The following is a 17,087-nucleotide window of genomic DNA, read 5'->3' as shown; positions in this document are numbered from 1 at the left end:
TTGCATTGTATCGTTTTTGTTCTCCCTTCGTTCCTGTCGCATTCCGAAACTTTCCGATTAGCGAAGGGAACAGAGCAGGTTCGTTCCCAGTGATGGTAGAAGGAGAAATTGACGAAGAGGATACCGTCACTGTTCGTTTTTCCCACGTCTTTAGTGTGTGTGTGTGCAGCATGTCGTTGAGTAAACCAAGTGGTAGTGATAGCGAGAGAAGAGAGAACAATGCAGTGTTGTACGAAGCCAGGCACGACAGGTGATTTTTTAGGTGTACAATTTTTTTTTAAAAAAAATGTTCGAGTGAAGAAGAGAGCAGTAAAATCGACTTTAAGAAGTGCCAGGCTCTAACAGCTCAAGCGTGTGGTGTGAATCAAGCTACCGTTTCTTGGATATGTTCGGGGGCAAAACAATGTGGATCGGGGCCTGCTCCAATGTTTCAATCACCTAGAAAGCACATTAACGTACCAAAAAAGAACGACAAACTTAGATGACTTTGAAAAAGACGTAGTTCGTAGAACCGTCTTTGAAATTTACGATTGTGGCGAATTTTCTACTGCCAAAAAGATAACGTACTCTTCACGGGACAAAATATCTTACAAAGGCTGTACAACTTCCACCTTGAGAATATTGAAACAATTATGCAGTCCCTCTGGCATAATCAGGTATGTTCTTTTCTCCCATTAAGTTTATTATATGTTATATTATCTAATGTTCCGTGCTCTCCGTGACAAGGCGTTTCGCTCAACCACGCTGTCTCTTTTCCGTGTGAGATTTCGACATGGCACCGCTGCAGTGCGCTGCTATTGGCTATCGCCATATGCAGGAGATTTGACGCGCACTATAGTATCACCTAGAAGTAGGCTGGAATGTTCTATATCTTCTCATGTTATATTTTTTGTGATTTTGATATAATACCAGAGTAAGATCCAATTTTTTTTACAATTTTTGGCTATATATTTTGTATTTGTAAAATCTATTAATGTAATATTGAATTGTAATGTAAGTATTGACATGTCCTATATTACCATGTACTGTAATTTGTACACACCGGTAGTCCTTGGACGCAAATAAACTAAACTAAACTAAATTGAACGTCACCCCTTCCATGAAGACATTATCAATAGATTTGCAGCCCTGAAAGATAGAAGGATCGATTTGATCTACAAAACGTAGGTGAGTCAAGCATGATTCAGTTCAACTTACTATTTGTTTTTCATTGCCTATAAATGTACTTCTTCACCTGTTATTTTAGGCACGAGCCGCTACTGCTTCAGCGTGCAAGTAAATCAGAGCCCGGGATTTGCGTGTCAATTGTAAACAAGGCCCGGACAATTGGCCTCCAAAGCTGGGTATCTATGACCCAGTTTCGGGCAGAAAGATGAAGGTGGTAGGTAGGTAGGCATGGTGCCAGTACATTTTATGTTGAAGATTAAGGAAACCTGTCTATACTGAACACAACTCCAACTGGCGGCTGGGAAACAGCGAATCAGCGATCAGTTGAATTTTCTTCTACTGAAATCGGCCATTTTCGAGTCACAAGGTACCGAACGTTGTTCGCGGGACGAGACAAATAAGCGTTGGGTCCACCACATGTTGCCAAATGTACTGTAAAGCTCGAGAGAGTCTTCTCGGGCAACGATATTTCCAGCCCCAGAAATCAGCGGGGGTTGATGGTACAACTGCACACGCAGTCCTGAACGATGAAGTTTCCGGAAGGACCACCCACAGGTCGGAATGCAGGCGGACACAAAGTCATATAAAGACAACTGGCAAAAACAGAAGTACGCTTGGCAACGTTGCTTCGGGAGAGCGATGTGACCCCTTCAGCTTTTACTTCGCAACTGAGTTTTTTGACACCCATCGGACCACGCGGCCCCGAAAATGATTCGGGGACAGGACGCGCCAGTGTGGCATCGTCGTTTACGCTGGCAAGTTCAGAAATGGTGCGGCGCTACGCTTACGAGGCGCGAGTGACACGCGTTCCAATCCAACACGCCCCTTAGGTCCACAAAAAAAACTGAGAATAGTGCACAGATCCCCTCCCCTTTTAAAGTAAATGGGGGGGGGCGGGGAGGGGGTCCAGTGAAAACAAAAATAGTGAATTGGTTTCCGCCCAGTGCCCGTCGGTGTCTTCTGTCACCCTGAACGTGTCGTGCCGGTGTTTGTGTGTGTGTGGACATCACGTGTCGCACGTGACGTTCTGCTGTGTGGTTCCGTTGAGCGATGCCGTCCTCTGAACCCAACAGCCGGGTTCGAACCCCCGACCCCGAGTGGGACGTGGACTCGGAGTGGATCCTCTTGTTCGACAACCTGCTGACGCACCCCGGGGGTAGGACGCGTGCCTGCCAGTGCGATGTGCACGGAGGGGGGCGTGGCAGGAGCCCAGGTGACGTGGAGACGATGAGACTGATCGCATTGCGAATTCAGCAAAGAGAGCCAGTAGTGTGCCAGCGCCATGCAGAGCAATATACACCTCAAATAAATCACCGCCCCTTTCATCAGGTCAGGCTGGTGCTGTTGATGAAGAAACGTTCATTCGTTCGTTTGAGGATGTTCCAACAATACAGTTGTTTTCTGCCAAGGAGATCGAGGAACAGTTGGTGTCAATACGTGAAACAATCGCAGACCCAAATAAGGACTGGTCCAAAAGGGTAGAATCTTTAAAAAGACTGAGGACTTTGCTTCTGGCAGGAGCTTCAAATTTTGATGAACTCTATGTTCATTTACGACTCTTGGAACCACCATTCCAAATTTCAGTGCAAGATCTCAGGTACGGAAGGCATGTATTACAATAGCCTATCTATCACAATAATTGGGACATAAATGTGATCGTTTTACAGAATCAATGTTTCCGGGGACAATCTACCTCATCCAGAGTAGTGCAAAGGTTATGGCAACAGCAGGTATTGTGGCAATTCGCTTCATCATTCAGAATACAAATTCCCCTCGTCTTATCCCTATAATTGCGTCAAATATGAGTTCAAAATCTAAGGACATTCGTAGGGCTTGCTGTGAGTTTCTGGATCAGTTGCTCCATACGTGGCCAACACACATGCTAGAAAGACAATTGCACTTCTGCAAGATGCGATTCGAAAAGGAATAGCGGATGCAGACCCTGAAGCAAGAGCCTCCTCACGGAAAGGTTTCTGGGGATTTGCAGACCACTTTCGGGACCAGGCCGACAGTCTACTCAATTCATTAGATGGGTCCTATAAACGACTGCTCCACGGTGAACTCTCACTTTCAAACTCAAGTTCCAGCAATTCGCTAAACACGACTGGATCCGGTCGAGGTACCACGCCTCGCTCAAGGGCTTCTAGCACCACAGATGGGCGCGGCGGAGGATCTGCAAGACACAGCCTTGCTCTCAGGTCCAACAGTGCCATAGACTTGCAAGCTGCGCAGCGTATGAAGGCAGTATGCAGCCGCGGCCAGGATGAAAGTGGGATCGGGAACTTCTTTACCGCGGCCTAGGAAGTTCTCCGATGCCGGGATGTCAGTAAGTGCCATCACATCGCCTGAGCGAGTCAGGAGAACACGGACATGATTGTCAGGAGTATCACAATCTCAACCAAGCCGTCAGTCAAGGTCTCCATCATCTCGGCGGCTGAGTTACGCCACGTGCTCTGCTGCAGGTGGAGACAGCAACAACGTCGGCCGGCCGAGAAGGCTTTCAGGAATTCCTCGGAGCACAGGAACTAGCCGTGAAGCCAGCAGAGAGACAAGCCCCAATCGTTTTGCATCTCACGACAGGAGTTTCGGGAGCAACTTAAGGGGTAGGTCATTGCTGGGAATGACTCAATCAGAGAGACCTCCGCAGCCTGCAAGGCCAGTGATGGCCCAGAAGATCCTTCAGCAGAGCAGGGAAGCAGAGTCTGCACTTGCAGATGCGAACACCCAATAGGAAAGCATACCGGCAATTCGACGACCATTCCGACGACAGCGAAACTTCCAGTGTGTGCTCCGAAAGATCTTTTGATTCCTACAGGCGGCCGTCTGATGATATAATATCCGAAATAATCACCAACTGCGCAAGCACCCTCTGGAGCGATCGGAAGGAGAGCCTCGTTGGATTCCAGAACTATTTCCAAACAGGCAATGTCCTCACAGGGTCCGAACTGAAACGAGTGACAAATGTTCACAAAGATGTTTATGGATGCACATACCAAGGTATTCAGTTTGTTTCCGGACACACTGAACGATTGATTGATTGATTGAATTAAAATTTCTGGGTGCGTCGGCACTTAAGGCCATTTCGCACCCTTCTATGTATACGGGGAAATGTCCCCTTATCTAAAATTCTGACTTAATTTTAAAAAAGGGGTGAGTAGACCTAGTGGCCCGGTACCCAGTCCTCATTTGGCGCTCGAATCATCATGTGGCGCTCGCCTTAATGGATTTCTCTCGTAAGGCATGATCATCATGTGGCGCTCGTCAGTGTTGCCAACCTACTCTACAAAAATTCCACTATATGATATTTTGAAGCCTTTTATGATGTATATTTTGAGGGCAGAGTTGGCAACACTGTGGGGGGCACTGTAGCCTTTTATGAGGGGGGGGTTTATTGCTTTCTGTTTGCATCTGGCAACACTACCGTAGATTGACAGTGTTGTTAACCTACTGGGTTTTTTCACTGTAAATTTTTATCAAAGGACCTGAGGGGCCTATGTATTTTTTATGTCTGGCAATACTGTTGGGGGGCCTAGTGTTGGCGACACTGTGGGGGCACTGTAGCCTTTTATGAGGGGGGGGTCTATTGCCCTCTGTTTACATCTGGCAACACTACCACTATTCATACTTTTTCTCACATATAGGTGTACGTGATGAATCACCAAACAGATTTTTCCTAAGTCATGAATTGGAGGGTTCTATGACAACCTATATTAATTCTCGTAAGAGAACAGAAAACACACACACACAAAAAAAAAACAATACTGTGGTCACTACAACAAATAGTCTTCTTCAACCCCAATCCAACAACCCAAAAATCATCCTAACTAGAACCATGTAACTATCTGCCATCTGTTAGAGGTTTTGTGAACTATGTGGTGTTTTGTTTGTGTGTAAAAAAAAATGCAATGCTTTTTGCACTTGGTTATCATCACCTAAGATGTTATTAATTGTTTTTTAAAATTAATTACAACTGAAAACTAATAATTAATATTATCTAAAGTTACTAATTAATATTATACAAATAATTGATATATTTTTTTTTGTTCTTGTTGCTAGTGTTGGGTAATTACAGTTGTTGCAAAATATTAGCTCTCGCGTATGACAGTTTCTGAGTTTTGTTGGGTATATATAGACGAATCGAAATTTTACTTGTTATGTTAAATTGTATGTTAGGGTATATGGTAGGAGAAATCATTGTATATTAGAGCGCTCTTTTAATGATTTGCCTATAACTGCATACAGGCAGCCGTAAATTTAGCATAAAATATCCTGATCCTGTTTCTTCTAGCATGTGCGACGTTTGTTGTGGTGGGCTTCTTGGGGGAAATGTGATTCTCCCATGATGTCATCTGACTTACTAGTATATGCGATACGAAGAACAGGTGTGTATGTGGCTTACTAGGATTAGGCTCATGGTAATGAGGTCCTAGTAGCTGAAACGTTGTCGGGGTATTTTGCAAAAATTTTCCTTAAACAGTTAACAAATATAATATATATTTTTTTTAAATTCAGACATTAGATGGATTTTACAAATATATTTTTAAAAAAATAGGTTAGGTAATTGTGGCTTCTACAGCTCGCCAAGCAGGGTGCTCTTGCATAAGCTCTTATCAGTCTGTAAGTCAGCAACAAGCAACCTGCGCTAGAGGTAGATGCTCTTGACATCATGAAAAATGAAAGCTTTTTCACTGTAAATTTTCATAAAAGGACCTGAGGGGTCCATGTATTTTTATGTCTGGCAATACTGTTGGGGGCCTAGTGTTGGCGACACTGTGGGTTTTTACTGTAGCTTTTTATGAGGGGGGGGTTTATTGCCCCCTTTTTATATTTGGCAATTTTATTGGATGTTCCTTTTTTTGAGGATCGAAATTATTATTTGAGGCTTGAAATCATTATTTGATGCTCGTCGGTGTTGCCAACACACTCTACAAAAATTCTACTATATGATCTTTCACTGGCTAACCTAACCTAACCTAACCTAACCTAACCCACCCTAACCTAACCTAACCTAACCTAACCTAACCTAACCTAACCTACTCTAACCTAACCTAACCTAACCTAACCTAACCTAACCTACTCTAACCTAACCTAACCTAACCTAACCTAACCCACCCTAACCTAACCTAACCTAACCTAACCTAACCTACTCTAACCTAACCTAACCTAACCTAACCTACTCTAACCTAACCTAACCTAACCTAACCTACTCTAACCTAACCTAACCTGACCTAACCTAACCCACCCTAACCTAACCTAACCTAACCTAACCTAACCTACTCTAACCTAACCTAACCTAACCTACTCTAACCTAACCTAACCTAACCTAACCTAACCTAACCTAACCTAACCTAACCAGGTCTAACCTAGCCTAAAGCAAGGAGCTGGCAACCTTGCTTGAGGCTTGCCTTACAGTGCATAAAGCAAGGTTGCTAACCTACTGGTATTTTTGCCATAACTTTTTACAAAAAAGAGAGAGGAGAGAGAGAGAGAGATGGAAGAGTTAAACAACCGACAGCCCACCTACAGCTTTTTTTTTGTCTAACCTAACCTAAAGCAAGGTTGCCAACCTACTGGTACTTTTGCCATGGCTTTTTACAAAAAAAAAGAGAGAGGAGAGAGAGAGGGAAGAGTTAAACAACCGACAGCCTACCTACAGCTTTTTACAAAAAAAAGAGAGAGGAGAGAAAGAGAGGGAAGAGTTAAGCGTATTATCTGGTTTCATGTCAGATTTTACCAACCTGTGAGCTGTAGTGTTTAGGTGACAAGCGACCTGCTCAAATATGATACTGTTGACAATATTGTACGCCCGTGAAAATTATATATAAATAAGGCATAAGCGTATTATCTGCTTTCATGTCAGATTTTACCAACCTGTGAGCTGTAGTGTTTAGGTGACAAGCGACCCGCTCAAATATGATACTGTTGACAAATATTGTACGCCCGTGAAAATTACATATAAATAAGGCATAAGCGTATTATCTGCTTTCATGTCAGATTTTACCAACCTGTGAGCTGTAGTGTTTAGGTGACAAGCGGCCTGCTCAAATATGATACTGTTGACAATATTGTACGTATATTGTATTGTATAGGAGACTAGAAGCATATAATTTGGCGAAAAAAAAAAAACCAAGTAAGGTCATAGAAAATAGTTAAAAAAAATAAACAATTATATTTTGCATTGCACAGCATTAGGTATTAAATAACATACCCCCAAAAAATCTCTGCATTATGCGTTCTGTAAAAAATTGCCCTACGTTGACAATATTGTACGTATATTGTATTGTATAGGAGACTAGAAGCATATAATTTGGTAGAAAAACCCAAATAAGGTTATAGAAAATATTTAAAAAAAAGTGAACAATTATATTTTGCATTGCACAGCATTGGATATTAAATAACATACCCCCAAAAAATCTCTGCATTATGCGTTCTGTAAAAAATTGCCCTACGTGCCAAATTGCTATGTCAAGTGAACATTTTCAAAGGCACTGTCGTACTTGTGTGCCGGGAAAGCGAATATGTGCGACCAAACTGTGCTCTAAGTGTGGAATAAATTTTTCTATTGACAACTTCAAGCGACACCAGCTTACTTGCAAGAGCACTGGAACATCTCTACCGCAACCTTCCAAGCGAAAGGTAGAAGTAACCTCCCTCGATGCATCGCCACCTGCCAAACGCGTCAAGCTGGCGAAGAAAGCAGACCGGTTTGCGTTTGAGCATTTATTAGAAGACTTTAACATAACATCAGACAGCTCATGCGATGTGCGTAGTTTTCTGGAGAGCGAGCGAGCTAAGATAATATCCATCCTCAACGATGCATTGGCTACATACTCCACTAAATTCTATGCTGTGTTATGCTGCAAGTATAAGAAACCGTCTGATGAAATATATAAATTCTTCCTTGCGACAAAAGCAAAAACACTGGATCAGGCAGATGTCACTGACCTCGACAGCATCTACGACAAGTTTGTCGAGGAGTTTGTGGCAAAGCACGAGGAGCATCAGGCTAAAGGCTCGGGCGGTTCGCTGTGTGGCGACCCCCACGAACTTCGTCTGAAACTTAGCAAGTCCCTGCCACTGGCAGGGTCTAGCTATATTGCCCTGCCACCCGAGGTTGAAGCAAGGAAAGCTGTTCTCAATATTCAGAACAAAGACACCAAATGCTTCCTCTGGTCGGTGCTGGCAGCATTGCACCCTATACCTAGGGAAAACAGTCCACGCCGTGTTAACCACTACACGCAGTATGAGTCGGAACTGGAGGATGCAATGGCCGGGATTGCCTACCCTGTAGAAGTCTCGCATATTCGCAAGTTTGAGGTTAGTGCTCGTGACTTGTTGGGCCTGCAATTAGCCATCAATGTTTACGGTCTCACCGAGAACGAAAATGAGGTCCACCCCATCCGGGTGAGCAACGTGAGCAACAACAACGAGGTACGAGAAATCAACCTCCTGCTCATCAAGGATGAAACCCATCACCATTACACTCTTATCCGTTCCCTCTCTCGGCTTGTTTCGACCCAACGGAGCAGTGATAGTCGCCACGTCGAGGTGTGTCGCAGGTGCTTGGCTACATTTAATAATCGAGAACAGCAGGATTACCGGCGCATCAGAGGTCCCAACATTGCTGCTGAGAAGCTAGCTCGCCACATGCTCTATTGTGGTACCAACAAGCCTGCACGAATTATCCTGCCCGAACCTGGTGCAGTAGAGTGCTTTCGCATGCACAGTGCTATGGTGAAGCATCCTGCCTATATTGTAGCAGACTTCGAGGCCTTTCTTCAACCTCTGTCTAACTGCGAGCCCAACCCCGAAACATCGTCTACCATTCCTTTCCAAATCCACGAGGCCTCGAGTTACTCCTATGTTGTGGTGTGGCGAGACCAACATATTGCCTCCGAGCCCTATGTGTATCGCGGTCCCGACCCGGCCAAACACTTCCTGGAGAGAATGCAACAGGAAGCCATCAAGATAGGGAAGGTGCTGTTGGCCCCCAAGCCCATGCTGCCTCTGTCTCCCAAAAACAAGCATCAGCACGAAATGGCTCTAAATTGTCCTGTTTGCAACTCGGTCTTCACTGACGATAACAAAAAGGTCCACCACCATGACCATTATGGGACCGGAAGCTACATTGGCCCGTGGTGCAACAGATGTAACTTGAGAGCCAGGGACCCGCGCTTCATACCGGTCTTTTTTCACAATGGCTCGGGATATGATTTCCATCACTTGGTCACACATCTAGGGTACGACAATGCGAGAATCAATGTCCTGGCACAGAACGAGGAGCGTTATATTAGCATCAGCAAGTGGGTGCCGATCCCCAACTCAAGCAACAGCATCGAGCTTCGGTTCCTCGACTCTCTGAGGTTCCTCCAGGCAAGCCTCGATGCTCTTGCTGGGAAGCTCAGAGACGACCAACTAGCCATTACTACATCAAGTTTCCCGAACTTAGATGTCGCACTCATCAGGCGTAAAGGGGTCTACCCCTACGAATACGTCACAGACCCTTCCAAGTTCGAAGAAGAGTTGCTGCCTCCCCAGGATAAGTTCTACAGCCAGCTGAGAGGTTCAGGTATTACCGACGAGGAGTACAAGCATGCTCAGTCTATGTGGGTGAAGTTGGGTTGCCGAACTTTCGGTGATTACCACGATGCATACCTGAAGCTTGATGTGACGCTTCTTGCCGATGTGTTCCAGGCGTTTCGGGCGACTGCGATAAATATTTACAACCTGGACCCTGTATATTTTTACAGCCTTCCTGGACTGGCATGGTCGGCCATGCTCCTGCTGACTAAAGTTAAACTTTCACTTATCTCCGATAATGATATCATGCTTTTCATCGAGAGAGCTATCCGGGGCGGCATGGTCCAAGTGTCGCAACGCTTCGCACACGCCAACAATCACCACATGGCCACTGGTTACGACCCCTCCCAACCATCAAGCTACATCATGTACACTGACGTGAATAATCTTTACGGGCACTCCATGATGCAGCCACTCCCAACAGGACAGTTTGAGTGGGCTGACCCCTCCAACTTCGACATCGAAAGCTTCGACGATTCAGAACATGGGTTCTTCGTCGAGGTGGACCTTGACTTCCCCGAGAAGCTGCAGGATACATTCTGTGACCTTTCGCCTGCTCCGGAATTGAAGTGTCCACCTGGCTCGGATCAACCGAAGCTCGTCATGGACTTGGAGCCCAAAAAGCGTTATGTGCTACACTACCGGAACCTCCAGTGGTTAATGCAGCAAGGGGTCTCGGTCAAAGCAGTTTACCACGTGCTCTTGTTCAGGCAGTCTCCATGGTTGAAGCCGTACATCGAACTGAACACCAACCATCGCACTGCTGCCACTTCGGAACTTGATCGCGATTTTTTCAAATTAATGAACAATGCGGTATTTGGGAAGACCATGGAGAATGTGCGAAATCGCGTTGATGTGAGGTTGGTGACGAAGAAAACACAGTGTCGTCGACTTGTTGCAAGCCCGCTGTTCAGGTCTCGAACAATTTACAACGAACAGATGTCTCTGATTCACATGAACCGGGGCAAGGTGCTACTCAACAAGCCCATCTATGTGGGAGCTGCAGTTTTGGATCTGAGCAAGTTGTGCATGTTCGAGACATATTACGGCATACTACGTGCACACTACAACCACAATATCTCGCTCCTCTACACAGACACAGACAGCTTGGTGTACCATGTTCGCACGGCCGATGCATATGGTGATATAGCCAAAGTTCCAGCTCTTGTCAAGCTCTTCGACACATCGGGCTATCCCCAGCTAAACCGGTATGGAATTCTGCCCCGGAACAAAAAAATACCCGGTAAACTCAAGGACGAGAAAGACGGGGATGTGATTGTGGAGTTTGCTGGACTTCGTGCCAAAGCCTATGCGATCCGGGCTGAGGGTTCAGTAACAAAAAAGGCAAAGGGTGTAAGCAGGCAAGTGGTTCGGGAGCACCTCAAGTTTGAGGATTACCTCGAGTGCCTCAGAACAAAATCGCCCATTCTACAAAAAGAGCATCGTATCCAAAGCGTCGATCATGTGCTTACAACTAATATTGTCAGGAAAGTTGCTCTGGATGCACACGACGACAAGAGGTGTATTCTTGAATGTGGGGTCCATACACTTCCGTGGGGCCACTATCGCCTCCAAACTAGTAAGGCCTGCCCAGAGTGCAACAAAAAGTAATAGGCAATGCGAAAAAAACAATTTTAATTTACTTCCACTTCCTCGATTACATGCATGCATGGCACAGCAAAATTAAACTTCTGGGAAACTGCTTATTGTAGTTTGTACTTGTGTATATAAAATTCCACATTTCTTATTGTGTGCTATTTTTTTAAATTTTTTTTTGTATCTAAAACTGTTCAGTTACTCTTTCATTCTTGACGTCATAAGTAGTATGATTTACGGTACGGACAGGACAGGAAAGTATGAACCCCCCTCAAGCAGATTTGCTACACTTAAAACTTGCTCAACATGCCCATATGAGCTTTTTGCTCAAGTGTGGAACCCCGTCTAATCCAAGATTTTTGTAAAAAATGCCCTCGAAAATTTTTCGGAAAGTATGAGAGGGGTTCATACTTTCTGAAAAATTCTCAACATGCCTATTGCTCAAGTGTGGAAGTAGTGCATATTGAGCGTTTCAAAATAGTACTTAGTAGGTATGGTCTTTTTTTACCAATTGAATATCACTTTTTGACATACTTTGACAATTTTTTGTCGATGTTTTAGCGTTTAGCGATGTTTTAGTACAAATTTTCACCATACTCATTTTTCCCCCACTCGTACTTGGTAGGTATATCATGATGTTACGTGATACAACTTAACCTATCCTTTTTTTACGATTATTTAATTTTTTTACGATCCTAAGTGATATAACTTAACCTATCATTTTTTTTATTTAGGTACTGTTTGAACGTCATTATTTGAGGATCATATTTTGTAGGTATCCTCTTTTTTTATCAATCGAATATCACTTTTTGACATATTTTGACAATTTTTTGTCGATGTTATAGCGTTTAGCGATGTTTTAGTACAAATTTTCACCGCACTCATTTTTTCCATTTATACTTGGTAGGTATATCACGATGTTACGTGATACAACTTAACCTATCTTTTTTTTTTACGATCCTAAGTGATATAACTTAACCTATCATTTTTTTTATTTACGCACCGAACTAACCTACAGGGGGGACTCCGTTTGTTTTAATATTTCAGTATTATAAGGTTTTCACAAATTTTATATAACCTAAAATGTGTTGGATGTTGATTTTTAGTATGTGGCAATTTTTTATGAATTTAAAACTGCTCCGTGACCCTCTCGTTCTTCACGTCGTAGGCGAAGGACTTCTCTGCAATCAGGATGACGCTGCATAGGGTATCCTCGGGCAAGGCATCGTGGAACTCGCAGACGACCTTGATGTTGGTTCGATCGTTGACCACAACCTTCTTTCTCTTAGATGTGTTGATGACGGTCATGGGTCTCCGTGCTTTGAACTCGCTGGGCGTGTAGTACATGTCCACGCTTCCCTCGGTCACGCGTTTGTAAGCCGAAAACGCTTCGTAAAGTTTGAGGTAATCGTCTTTGGTTACGTCGAGGTTGTAATTCTCACGCGGGAACACTTCGTTACGTCCATTCTTCAGATAAACGTTCTTGATCTTGCAGTCGTCGAACTTGCTGGAATCTTTCTCCTGATTGTTATCGCGCCCGGTCTGAAAAAGCACTACGACGAAATCTGGCATGTCGAACTGTATGTTGTTGAACTGCGTCGTCACGTCGAATTCCATGTGACTTCCCGACGCCATCTTCTGCACGCACTGGTAACCGTGAAAGTGAATCAACACCTGCGGACTTTTCAAGATCTCCGCTTTGTACTTGAGGGCGTAGTTTGTTTCGTATTCCACCACCGGCATTCTCAATTCCATGCTCCGGATGACGCATTTCGCCGCTTCGGGTAGAGTGTTGGCTATCGGCGTGGTGCCGTCCGGACCCAAAGTAGCGTATCGCATCAGTGCGTCGTTGTCGTTGGTCGCTCTTCGAAACGTGACCCTCAGTCCTCCCTTCCACATGATCTCCTTGTAGTCCGAGAAGAAACCAGGCAGCAGACGCATGGGAAAGAGCACCGTGTGACTTCTCGTCGATATTTTGGCCCCGGCTTCGAATCCCCCGGCCTGGTAGTACGCTGCGTCCGTTTTGGATAATTTCAAAGTTCCCACCGCCGTCGACGTGATGCCTGGATAATCTATTCTGTCGATGACGGTGTTGTGTTTCCTCACCTCCACCTGCGAGAACAGGTGAGGCACGAAGTTGTCCACGAGTATCAAGTTTGCTGCTGCAGGAAACGCGTCTCCGCTTTCTTTCTTCACCACGTCGAATTGAAGGTAGAGGTCCGCTCTGTGAGGATGAATAAACCCGTCGCCTACGTCCACGTCGTATTCGATCTCCCTGTTCGCCTCGTTCAGATTGGCGAACGTGCGACGGTTGGGAGGGAAAGATTGCAATTCGTAACTTTCGATTTGCTCCATTTTACATGTATGGTTATTTATTATACGTTGATCTCCACGATGGCAGTGGTAGTGGCACCTGCGAAATCCACCACGTCTCCTTTCTCGTTCGTCACCACCAACTCTATGTCGTCTATGCGGTTGCGACATACTGGAAAATAGATCGGCGAAGAGGGCGTGTAGATGATCGGTTCCATGAACTCGGAACTTGGTTTGAAAGTGGCTATGATTCCCGTCTGCTTGTGACTTCCCAGTAAACCGTCCGAGGATTTCGTGATCATACCTTCGGCCACGTTGCAGTGTACGTTCAGAGTCTCTATGGCCAAGAATTTAGGAATGTTGGTTGCTACGTGCTTGATGCCAGCTTCGAGTTTGGTGTTGTTCTCGAAACCTAAAAGTTCTCCCATGGTGCCCAGGTCCACGGTCTCCGTCGCGGATAGGATTTCCACTCTGTGCGTGACCGAATTTTGAGAAAGATATGTGCCTTTGGGTAATTGAGCTTGCAAAGTGGAAAGATTGTATTGGCCTGGCGTGACGACGATGTGTTCGCTTCCGACGCTAATTTTGTTGTTGTGCTGGGTGACGTTAGGTATGAGGTACATGCTGTAGAATGCACGCAGAGCCACGGATTTAGGATAGACGATGTCGTCGTGCAGCGTGAGTTTCAAGATTGAAGATTCGCTCGTGAGATGGAACACGCCCATCCTAGTGATGCTGTTTGAGGTTCCACAATGCTTTCTGGAAATCCTCGATCGTAGGGTTATTTATTTTAGAGAGAAACGCGAGCACGGAGAGGCAGAGATGACCGCAGTTCACGTCTCCGAAATTTTGAATGCGTTCGTCGTTGTAGTATATGGAGGTTTTGTTCGTTTTCAGATAATAGACTAAATTTGTAGGTGGAACACCTCCGAAAGAATCGAAAACGAATGCTTTATCATCATTTTTGTGGTAACATATCCAATGCGTGCCGGGATTTTCTTGACCGTCCAAGTTGACTACTCCGCATTCTTTTTTTTTCACGGTTGAAGGTAACGAGTCGGACATGAAAACTCCTCTGAAGTGTTTGATTTGTAACGGTTCGATCAGAGATTCAATGTCTCGGTTGGTGAGTGCTTCTGTTTCTTTTTTTTAAACTTTCTCATCACGCCCTTCCCCTTTTTCTTCTCCATGGCCAGGTTGTGACGTTTCTGTTCTTCCAACTCGGCCTTGTTCTTCTTCGAGTCGATGACGGTTTTCGCGATGGCGGCACTTCCGCCAGCCAAACTTCCAACAGCCCCCAATGCTGCCAGGATGGCCGGGATGCTGAATATGAAACCTCCGACCTTTTGCTGTTTCCGCGAACGCTGCAATCTTTTCAATTGAGGTGTGCTGAGCAGCAATTTCATTCCATGTCCTTTCGACAAGCAAGAACGTTTCTTCTCGCGTTGTTTCTTGGTGAGTAACCCATCGAGGGCACCTAGATTTTTAAGATTGGAGTATGGTATCTGGTACACGACACCCTTGGGCTTCATGTTGATGCTCTATGTGTTATTTTCACGGTATGTTATTTATATATATATTCTGAGATTTTTTTTGTGTAGTTTTTTTACGGTATGTTATTTATATATTTTCAAGGCCTCGCAGTCGTTACACAAATTCTATTACGTGTTTCGTTTTCTTGCCAAGAAGTTCCTTTGTCCCCTTGTACACGATTCGAGTTTTGTTCTCGATTAAAATAGATAGCTTCTCGTCGGATAACATGTTAGCATATCGATCTGGTAAAAATAGACTGTATTGTGCGTTGAGCAACAGGCGTACCTTGGGACCATACTGGGTAGAAACGATTGAACCGGAAGTTATCGTGTAAGGTTTGTCGACTTCCAATTCCTGAATTTTTACATACTCGACTGACAAATTTAGCATTTGTTTTAATGCTTGGAGATCGCTTATTTTTTCAGTTGTCATATCAAGAAAAATTTCAAAGTGTTAGAGAGAAATTTAATTGCTTTTTTTTCACGATGTGTGTTATTTATATATACCGAAGATTATTTTTTTACGATGTGTGTTATTTATATATCAAGTTTTTTTTTTTACGGTATGTTATTTATATACCCCACCCCAATTTTTGTTTTGTGTTCATGGCGATGGTGGTACCCAGTGCGGCGACCCGTTCACCCAGCGATGCGTCTCTGCTCACGAACCTTTCGAAAGCTGCATGTTCCAATTTTTTGTCTGCTTCGTGACGTGCGTCCAGATCCGTCTGCGTGGTGTTGTAGGCGATGTCGTGATCTTTGCATGCCGCGTCCAACGGATTCACACCCTTGTCTCCTCTCTCCAATCTTTTCTCGAGTTTGGTACCCGGTCCGCAGTACTGGTAGCCAGGTAGATGCATCTCGAAAGGTAACTTGTTGATGATGTCGTTCACGAGTCCTTTTCCTTCGGCCACGTTCCAGAATTTCGGAGGCAGCGTGTTGATGATTTTGATCAGGTAACCTATGCCCTTGTCGTCGTTCACGATGAAGTTGGAAAGTTTCGTGCTGATCATGTCCACGATGCCAACCTTCTCGTTGTAGAAATTACGGTTACCTGCATTCTCTTCGCCGGCTATCACCAACAATCGATCCACGAGTTTCCTAACGTCGTCCACCCAAACAAATTCTTTGGGTAACGTGTTGTAGCGTTTGACGCCGCTGCCTGTTTTGACCTGGTTCCAAATCGGTTTGATGAGATTCCTGTACTTCTCGCCGCTGCTCGATTTCACCCTATTCTGCGAGGCGTCGTTGTTCTGGTACAAGGCATCCGTCATGATCAGAATTTCCTTGTAACTTTGGTAATCTTCGTCGGTGTAATCTTTCGGCTGCTTTTTGGCGACGAGTTCCCACAGTCCCACCGTACCCGGATACCTGTTCCAACTATCCTTGTCGCCTAAATTGACTTTAATGTCGTTGCCTTCGAAGGTCACCTTCGATTTCCCAATCTTCCACACCACACCACCACCCTCGCTGGTTTCCATGCTGGGATACAATCCGAACACTTCATCCTTGTCGAATTTCCCCGTGCTCAGGTAGTCTCGTGCCAAAGGTCCCAACTCGATTTTATCCGAAGACGACGACGTGCTACCAATAGCTCGACGTCGTGCCGGTGCATCCTTCAGTTCGAACGGCGTCGAAGGAATGCTCGAAATGGGTGTGGGTACAGCGTAACTTTTAGCTGCGAGCGGTACGAGTTCATTGATCAAATTTTTATTTTGTTCCGTGACACTTTTAATTTCTTTACCTAGACTGCTGATGGCATCGATCACGGGTTGATCCTGACGTTTCTTCTCTTCGTAGAATCCGCGATTCTCGGATTTCCAACCTTTGAAGCGTTTCGCGAGGTAATCGCGAAGCTTGAGATTTTCGTCTTCGATTTTTCGTTTCGTCATGACGTTA

The 17,087-nt window shown here is 44.8% G+C and overlaps 1 protein-coding gene across 1 annotated transcript in view; it reads left to right on the top strand.

The window, feature by feature from the left end:
• Positions 1-2,384: 2,384 nt before the first annotated feature.
• LOC145980901 (CLIP-associating protein 1-B-like) overlaps positions 2,385-17,087 on the top strand; it is a gene marked incomplete at its 5' end in the record, with an annotated part of 43,830 nt that continues 29,127 nt past the window's right edge. The window contains 7 exon segments of the mRNA XM_083113985.1: positions 2,385-2,763; positions 2,766-3,056; positions 3,059-3,407; positions 3,409-3,882; positions 3,884-4,129; positions 4,131-4,171; positions 11,268-11,281. Of these exon segments, the coding sequence (XP_082970111.1) occupies positions 2,385-2,763; positions 2,766-3,056; positions 3,059-3,407; positions 3,409-3,882; positions 3,884-4,129; positions 4,131-4,171; positions 11,268-11,281 (1,794 nt within the window).

This window comes from Lepisma saccharinum, chromosome 28, assembly GCF_977018435.1.
Source record: "Lepisma saccharinum chromosome 28, izLepSacc3.1, whole genome shotgun sequence".
In the NCBI taxonomy this organism is placed as follows: domain Eukaryota; kingdom Metazoa; phylum Arthropoda; class Insecta; order Zygentoma; family Lepismatidae; genus Lepisma; species Lepisma saccharinum.
The sequence above is the reverse complement of the archived record's forward strand: the minus strand, read 5'-3'. Positions and strand labels throughout refer to the sequence as shown.